Genomic DNA, 9073 nt, shown 5'->3' on the forward strand with positions numbered 1-9073 from the left:
GGTCTATCCTTTATTATGTCTATGAGCTCCACCGTTAGCCTCCATGTTTACTTCCGCAAACACTGAGCACTTCTTCTTTTGGCAGTTGGCACAACACTGATGTTATTGCGCCCTCTACTGTGCATGCAGAACACATACAGGTCACATGTATTTGGCAGTGTGAACGGCCCCAACAAAAAATTCCGATTTGACAAAAAAACGGAATTGAGTCACTTCAGGCTGCAGTGTGAACGCAGCTTTGGAACCCATTGCTAACACCCATTAGCACCTGCAGTTGGCACCAGCTAGCAGCTTTTAGCAGCTTTTGCTAGATGTTTAACATCTTCACGATGCAGCTGCAGCTCTGCTCATTATGGTAGAGGAATCATAAATTCATCAGAGTAGTTCATGGTGGAAAACTGTCCGATGTGGGTCAGAACCCTGATGTTAAAGACCCGGTACCAGGAACCAGAACTGCTGGGGAGGGGGAACCGTTCACTGGTTGGTTCAGTTTGTTTGTTTCACCTTCATAACTGATCAGTCAGAATCTGGACCTGTGATGTCAGCTGTGATGTCAGCAGATCCGCTGATGTTCTGCTGACATCATGTCAGCAGTTTGAATCCTCAGTTCTGCTTCCTGGTCTGAGTCTCAGTGGAATCTGTCCCAGTCCCAGTTCTCCTCCTCCAGTCGGCTGTGACTCTGCATCGCTGCGTTGAGGAGTTTTCCCAGCAGCCTGCGGTGGTTCGTGGCGGCGCGTTCTGCTGATAAGCGGCGGATCTCTCTGACCTCAGGCTCGGCATGTTTTGGTCTGAACTGGTTGTGATCCCAGGTGGAAGTCCTCAGGATGTTGATCCTCCCGACGCACCAACAGACACAATTCTGGAGAGTTTTTTTTCCTGCGCTGAGTCCTTGCATTCTGAGCGTTTCAAGGTCTGAGTGGGATTAACAAGGCCTTTGTTCTGGGGGAGCCGGCGGCTGCAACACTGATGCAGCTGCTGGGAGACTGACATGGGAAAATCCTGCAGAGGCTTCGCTGTGGAGCAGGAGGCAGATTCACAATGATACTCAGATCCGCCTCCATGTGATCCACAGATTAATGACACAAACCTGCAGTATGAACGTCGGTGAATAAAAGATGAACTTCAGTTAAAGGTTTATGGAACCATCTTCAGATCGAGTCTCTTTCTGCACTCTACAGAAAGTTTAAAATCATAGCTATGAAGCGATATGTCTTTGAATAAGCTGATGTTGGAAATATAATCGTCTTCTGAATCTTTCTGCTTGTCATTCATGATTTGATGAACTATTCATATTTATTATTGAGTGAAATAAAGAATAAAATGGAGGTAAAGGTAAAGGAGAAGCGTTAGAGTGGTGTGATGCTGTGGGCCAGGAGGAGCTCCAGTAGCAACCAATCAGAACATGCCTCTGACTGAAGACTTGCAGTAGGACAATTGATAACACACAGCTCAGCACCCAGGCAGCAGAAACACGATGACATCATCAGCTGTTAGCAGCTCTGCTAATCCTCCTCCTTTGCTTTTGCTGCTGGAGCCTCAGATCTGATCCGAATCCTTTCAGACGATTTGCTAAATCCTCCTGAAAGGAGGAAGTCCAACGTTTTCTGCTTCGATTGATTGACACCTTCAGGTTACAGAAAAAACAATAATTTATTACAAACATATTTCATGTATTTTACATAAGCAGATTATTGGATATTCTGACTCTGGAGCAGATTGGAGATTATTTCCTCCATAAATGCAGATTAGATGATTCAGGAGATCCATCTGAAGCTTCAGATGAAAATCATCCAGGAGGAGCGAACCTCATCAGAGCCGAGCCATTCCTCCTCCGGCTGCTCCTCTTCCTCCTCCGGCTGCTCCTCTTCCTCCTCCGGCCGCTCCTCTTCCTCCTCCGGCCGCTCCTCTTCCTCCTCCGGCTGCTCCTCTTCCTCCTCCGGCTGCTCCTCTTCCTCCTCCGGCCGCTCCTCTTCCTCCTCCGGCTGTTCCTCTTCCTCCTCCGGCTGCTCCTCTTCCTCCTCCGGCCGCTCCTCTTCCTCCTCCAGCCGCTGATGTGACGGCAGCAGGAATTTGGGAGGCAGATGTCTGTGTCTGGAGATCCTGGATGCGTTGCCATGGAAACCAAAGCCGCAGGAATGCACGAGGCGACAGGAGGAGGAAAAACAGAGGAGGGTTATCAGCACTTTGAGATTTTCCCATCATTTCCGTTTCATTTAAGGAGAAACTCGTCTCTTCTTCCTCCTGGCTGGTTTTTGTTTTTCACCGAGCCGCGGACCGAAGCTCAACACTTTGCATCAAGTCTGGTGTTTTCTCATCATGGATGACTGGCTGCAGTGTGTTGCTATTGTTTGGCACACACACACACACACACACACACACACACACACACACATCTGCAACTATTCAACCAGAAAGAAAAACACCAAATTGGAGGAACTGTGGCAGCTTAAGCAAATATTCTCACCTGGTGGATAAACGTCGTTTTTGTGGAGAAAAACATTTTTTTCAGTTTTATTAGAATTTTCTGAGGTTTTATCTTCAATCTGCAGTAATTCATCGTTCAGATGGATCATTCAGATTTAAATGTTTTTCTTTTTATGTCATTTTATTGTTTTAATGCTTTAAAATGTTTGTAATAATAAAAGGCACAAATAAAAACAAGTTAAAATTGTTATTTTCAATCTGCTGCTTTTTGAAATTAATTTTGCATCTATCAGGATGCAAATGACATTTTGATGAGATTTTAAAGAAATAATTTTGAAAATAAGGTCTTTAATTTTTTATGTTATTTTGTAAAACATTAAACTGAAGGTAAAGATGTTTTTGATCAATTATTTAACAAAAACAATAAAAAAAATTATTCAAATATGAAATAAATATTTAAATCAGATCATTTGATAAGTACACCAAATTAATTAATATATTTTATTATTTTAATGCCTTGCACCAAATTCCTGTAATTATCTGATTGTTTTATTATTAAGATAAAGAAGCAGATAATATCAGTAAATTATTTTTTTGCCTTTCTTTTGTTGTTTTCAGACATTCTCTAGTCTGACGGATTTAATCTGCTGAAACAAATTCATCTATATTTTAGTTTCTTCAAGAACAGAATTTAATTTATAGTTTATTGTAAAAATAAAAAGCAGAAATTCACCTTTGAATGCAGCAGTTCCTCCTCTTCCAGCCAAATTCACACATCATCATGGATTCATTCTAATGTTTTTGATTTACTATAAATTCGTGATTAATTTCTTCGATCTAATTTCCTTGTCTGTTTATTAAACTGCAGATATTTTAAAAAATCTAAATTTTAGAAATGAATTTTTTCAGGGATTTTTATACTTTTACGAACAAATTATTTATTAAAACAAAGTGTTTCCTTCATATCAGCTGCTTTCATCTCTGCAACAAATTCCCCTCCGGCCGCCGCTGATGATGATGATGATGATGATGATGATGATGATGATGATGATGATGATGATGATGATGATGATGATGAGTCATTCAGCAGAAAGTCCAGCTGTTACTTTATTTGGACCTGAAGCGGATTTTCCTGCTTTTCATTTAATTATTTGATTTTTGAAAAATCCATTATAAATGTCTGAAACGGATAAATGTTTAATTATTAAGGTTCCGAATTTAATATCGGTCCATAAATGGAGAGTTTTTGATGATTCCGACTGAGACGTTAAACTTCGGGTTTCTGCTGATCGGTTCCGGACCCGGTTCCGTCCCGGGACTCGCTCTGGTTCCTCAGAGGCAGGATGTGTTCCGACTTTAATTCGGATGTGATGTTTGAACACTTCCGGGGAGCAGAGCGCTGCTGACAGAAACTGTCGGAACCGGGCCGGAAGGAGAAGAACCGAACCTCGGGTCCAACTCAAGGAGAAACGGTTTAATGTGGAATTTGAATAATTTGAGAGAGCAGCCCGGAGGGAATTTGTCCATAAATTTATATTTTTATGGGTTTTTAGGTAGAATAATTTTTCCCATTTATTAACGGTTTTATTGTTTCTTTACTGGTGAAATGAAGGGAACCGGAACCGACCTCCTGCTGGGAGCCGCAGCTGGAGAGTTTTCTGGAGTCCCGTCTGCTTCTAAACTAAAACTTTTATTTCCACTTTTTTCTGTTAAAGTCTTTAAAGGTTTTTGTCTTTAAGAATAAAAAAAAATAAAAATAGATTTTCTGATCGTTTATTTTGTAAAGATGGAAATCAAACAGATCAGTTCAGGAGAGTTTCATGTTAGCTTTATTTTTAGGATGAAAGGTTCGGTTCTGTCTCAGTTTAGCGTGACCCCCCCCCCCCCATTCAGTCAATCAGTGGGGAGATCAGACTGATAGATGACCGCAGCAGCGGCGTGAGGGAGGAGAGAGAGAGAGAGAGGTAAAGATGAAGTCTGCCCAGTAACAATCGCAGCGCGTCGGCGCAGAGCCGCAGAGCTATTGGCTAAGCTAACAGCTTCACTGGGAGGAGAAGAAGAAAACTTGACTCGGCTTCGAAGAAAAAGTTTAAAGAGACATTTCCCCTGGTTGCTCCCGCATCCCGAGCAGCCTGGATGGATGGAGGTGAGCGGCTCTGCTCCGTCCCTCACGCCGCGTTCAGGCTCCTGAAATTGGGTCAGAAAGGACGGATCAGCATCTCAAAGAAGAGCCGCTCAGTCATTCTGACACTTATTGGTTTTAATCATCAGTTTTCCACCAGCTTGTCTCTCAAAGTGACAAAGTGAGAAATAATAGTTTGGTTTGGAGCAGGAACCGGTTCTGTGAGCCTCAGAGGGAGCAGAACCGAACCTTTTCTGTGTTATCTGTCTGCAGGAGGAGATAATGCAGCCAAAAGAACGAAAAAAATTCAACGCTGTTTAAATTTCCTAGAAAGCTATCTGATAAACCACAAGTTGTTGGTGGCTTCTATAAAAAAAGCAGCACGTAAGACCATGTGTCCGTGTGTGTGTGTGTGTGTGTGTGTGTGTGTGTGTGTGTGTGTGTGTGTGTGTGTGGTTGTGTCCTCTCATCGCGCTCTTGCATGCATCTCAGTTTAACACGCATGAAGCAGAAAGTTCTGCTGAAGAACAAAAACCTTCCAGCCTGATTCGGATTCTCACGAAGCAAAGTTCGGTTCTGCTGTCACAGCAAACTATTTTATTAAATTAAAGCATTCAACCTTTAAAATCTGACTTTAGGCATGAATCTTTATGTTGTATTAACTTTTCTAAATGATCAGGCTGACTTTGGGAGATAGACGTTAAGATTGTTTTTGCGCAGCGTTTGCGGTTTTGCGCAGCAGGACGGGCAGAAAGAGGGACAACAGGACGTTGTTGCATCTGCTTCACGCAGGCAGGCGGAATCATTGCGTCAGTGGCGCACGCAGGGCAGGCTTGTGCGCTCGGCGGATGAGCTAGAGGCGCAGAGGAGAGAGAGGAAAAAGTTTGTGCGGATCGGAGCGGCGCGACGCGGCGGGACGACGCGTTTCCCTCAGACTCACAAACACTCTACACTTTATTTGAAGAAGTTCGGCTAGAAGATCCCCCACCCTCCTTCCGCCCCAACACCATGGAGCTGCTCTGCCTCGAAATGGACACCAGCATACGAGCCCGTCCGGACCCGAACCTCCTGCGCGATGACAGAGTTCTGCAGAGGCTGCTGACCATCGAGGAGAGATTCCTGCCGCAGTATTCTTATTTCAAAGGCGTCCAGAAAGACATTCAGCCCTTCATGAGGAGGATGGTCGCTACTTGGATGTTGGAGGTACCGACCCAGCTCTGGCTCGGTTCGGTTCGGCTCTTATTTCCGTGCTCTTCTCAAAAGCTGCTGCTCGCTGCCGCCTCGAACCTTCTGGGCCGTGTTGAGGTTTCTGAAGCTGCTCGTTGTTCCGACACTCGGTTCCTCATGTTGACCCAACATGTCGGTCCATTTTCCAGTCCGACCATCCGGACCGCCGCCTGCCGAACCGGGTCCTGGTCCGGAGAGCCCGTATCCCCCGGCCGCTGTTTGCCCGGGACTCTGGGAGATTCCTGAGATGTTGCTTTTATTTCAGATGACATGAATGTTTCCATGCACACGTAGCACTGCTGCTGCTGCCGCCGCTGCTATCATCGCCATGTTGCTTTTCAGGGGAGCGCCTGCTGCTTTTAAAGCTCGCTTCCAGAACCACGGCGGGATAACAGCGGCCGGCCCGGTTCGGTTCTGGCAGCGGAGACGCTCAGGTGTCCGTCGGGTCCAGACTGGAGCCCGGAAAGCGGCGCAGACTTTCGGGTTTTCTGTTTAAAATGTCGGAAGAGGCGAGGGCCCTGGCGGCTCTGCGGCGCTTTGTCAGGAATCAAGTTGGATTCGTGGAAAATGTTTCCATATTTATGACCAACATCTGCGTGGAAACTAAGCCGAGCCTTGGAGCTTTATTTTCATGTGAATATGGTCACGATGCGACCTGCTGGGGATTTTTAATTAATTTTTGAAATAATTAAATTGGCTCCGGGGTGGCGCACTTCGGAGCTGCCAGTCGTGACTCGCTTCTGATTTTGACGTTTTAATCACATTTATCAGATCCGGATCCGGATCGGAATGGTCGGCTCTGGCGTGGAAACCCCCCCAGAAGATTATCGCGTGAAGAAAAGGAGTCCGGATAATTTATTTGTATTTTTAAATATTTTATGAAAATATGACGACTGAGGAAAAAGCCCGTTTCCGTGTGCTGCGCTGTCGGGGAGTTTTTTTGGCTCGGCTCTTTGCGACTTGAATTCATTTGTTGCTGAATGAATTGCTGGAATGTGGTTCCGTTGACTGTATGGATCCGACACTTTCTGCTGCTTTGTAAGGAAATTGATTTGGAATTAATCCGTGATGTCGCAACCGGTTTGGGTTGGGCCAGATTCTTGGCCGGGCCCCAGCTGTGTGTCACTGAAATTATATTCTGTCTTCATGTGATGAATCTCTGATTTGGTTTTGATATAAGCGTTTAATATATGTGAGAACTAGAAGCTCATCACGCTGCATGTTTTCTTCTTCAGGTCTGCGAGGAGCAGAAGTGCGAGGAAGAAGTTTTTCCTCTGGCCATGAACTACCTGGACAGATTTTTAGCGATGGTGCCGATCAAGAAATGCAACCTGCAGCTGCTGGGCGCAGTCTGCATGTTCCTGGCCTCCAAGCTGAAGGAGACGCGGCCATTAACGGCAGAGAAGCTCTGCATCTACACAGATAACTCCATCAGGCCGCAGGAGCTGCTGGTGAGCTGCAGCTGCTGCACATCACCTCTAATCTTCCTCTGCTTACGTCATACTCAACTGCTTTGGACATTTTAATAATGTGCTAATAATAATGTGCTAATAATCTGCGCGTTTCTCCATCTGATGCGCATAAAACGCCGAAGTTCCGCAGTGAATTTTTGCAGCGGCTGTTTCTACTGTAGAGCCTCCAGCTGCTACTGTACGGAGCAGGAAGTGACGCGGTCTCTACCGCCACCTGGCGGCAGATATTTACACAGATCAACGGGGTCAGCTGAGCTGCAGCCAAAATGGGACAGAGGGACACACACACACACACACACACACACACACACACACACACACAGAGCTTATAGTCCCCATCAGCTTCTGTTTTCATATTTCTGTCTTTAATGAGTCGTTCATCTGCTGGCTCTGCGGCTGCATCAGGTTCTGGTTCTGCCTGCTGAGCCCGTCTCCATGGTTACTTCCTGCCAGCTGATTTTGGTTCTGTCGCTGGTTTGTGTTGAACTGAGCAGAGAAATGCAGAAAGTTTCTGGTTGTCTGGTTTCCAGCAGCAGCGCCGAGTCCTTGAACTGCTTCTGTTTCTGTATAAGGCAGCAGTTTGGCTTCCATGCTCACACAGGAAGCAGAGATCAGCTGCTCAGGCCATGTGATCGCTGCTGCGTCGCTGCTGCTGCGTCGCTTGTCTTTAGTAACTATTTCTTGTAAAGGAACCAGAATGTTGCACAGAAGGTGTGACCAGAGGAAGGCAGAAGCAGAAGGAAGTGGCTGCCTGCTGGCTGCTGCCACTCTGTCAGCATCCAGTCTGTGTTGCAAGGCTGCTGCAGATGCTGCAGATGTTGCAGATGCTGCATTTTCCATCTGCCATGCAGAGGAAGGATTTCTGAAAGCTCAGATTCTCTAGAGGAATTACTTTGCTACTTCCCTTAAGGTTTCCTCAGCTGAGGCGCCGGGCGGCTGCAGGTTGGCTGCAGTCGCATAGAATCGTCGCATGACTCAGTCCATGCGGTTTGAAACCAGCTACAGTCACAAGGCTGCGGCGCTGCAGAGACAAACCAAGATTTAATCCTTCAGATTACTCACCAAGTCCTCATGAGTCACCTCCTTCAGGAAGTGAAAGGAACAATGAAAGCAGCTTACACACACACACACACACGCATGCAGGTCCGTCCTGCTCTGGGTTCGGCAGCGTTCTGATCGTCGTTCCTCTCTCTGCAGGAATGGGAGCTGGTGGTTTTGGGGAAGTTGAAGTGGAACTTGGCGGCGGTGACACCAAACGATTTCATCGAGCACATCGTGCGGAGGCTGCCGCTGGCCGACGACAAGTTGGTTCTGATCCGGAAACACGTCCAGACCTTCATCGCCCTCTGCGCCACAGGTAGGAGGAGAACTGAGGATGATTTGTCTTTGCGCTGCGTATGTTAGCATGTTAGCATGCAGCATGCTAATGTGCATCAGCGGTGAGGATGAGGAGGACCCATGATGAATGAACCTGCTGGTACCAGCAGGTTCTGGTACCAGATTGTAACTCACAACCTCTGAGGTTTATAGAGAACAATCTGAAGAAGAGAAAAGTCCAGACTGCTGCATCTGATTGGAGGAAATGTCCTGAGTTCAGAGGTTGCAGGTGAACGGGTCGGCTGGTTCCAGATGATACAAAGGAACCAGAACCCCAGAAGGTTCTGACCTGGTTCTGCAGGTTGTATCTGATTAATTAATTAATTGTCAGAATAATCCATAAAATACTCTTCATTTGCCGTCATAAAATCTCACCGGAATCGGTAGTGGTGGTATCATGCTATGGGGTGCAGCCCCAAAAAGCTGCAGTGGGTTTACGGGTCGAACCGGG

The 9073-nt window shown here is 46.1% G+C and overlaps 1 protein-coding gene across 1 annotated transcript in view; it reads left to right on the forward strand.

The window, feature by feature from the left end:
- Positions 1–5271: 5271 nt before the first annotated feature.
- ccnd2a (cyclin D2, a) overlaps positions 5272–9073 on the forward strand; it is a 20291-nt gene continuing 16489 nt past the window's right edge. The window contains exons 1-3 of the mRNA XM_015042108.1: positions 5272–5749; positions 7009–7224; positions 8443–8602. Coding sequence (XP_014897594.1) covers positions 5555–5749; positions 7009–7224; positions 8443–8602 — 571 coding nt within the window. The 5' untranslated portion in view covers positions 5272–5554. The remainder of the gene's footprint in view (positions 5750–7008; positions 7225–8442; positions 8603–9073) is intronic.

This window comes from Poecilia latipinna, unplaced genomic scaffold, assembly GCF_001443285.1.
Source record: "Poecilia latipinna isolate Pla-1442-1.1 unplaced genomic scaffold, P_latipinna-1.0 Scaffold577, whole genome shotgun sequence".
In the NCBI taxonomy this organism is placed as follows: Eukaryota; Metazoa; Chordata; class Actinopteri; order Cyprinodontiformes; family Poeciliidae; genus Poecilia; species Poecilia latipinna.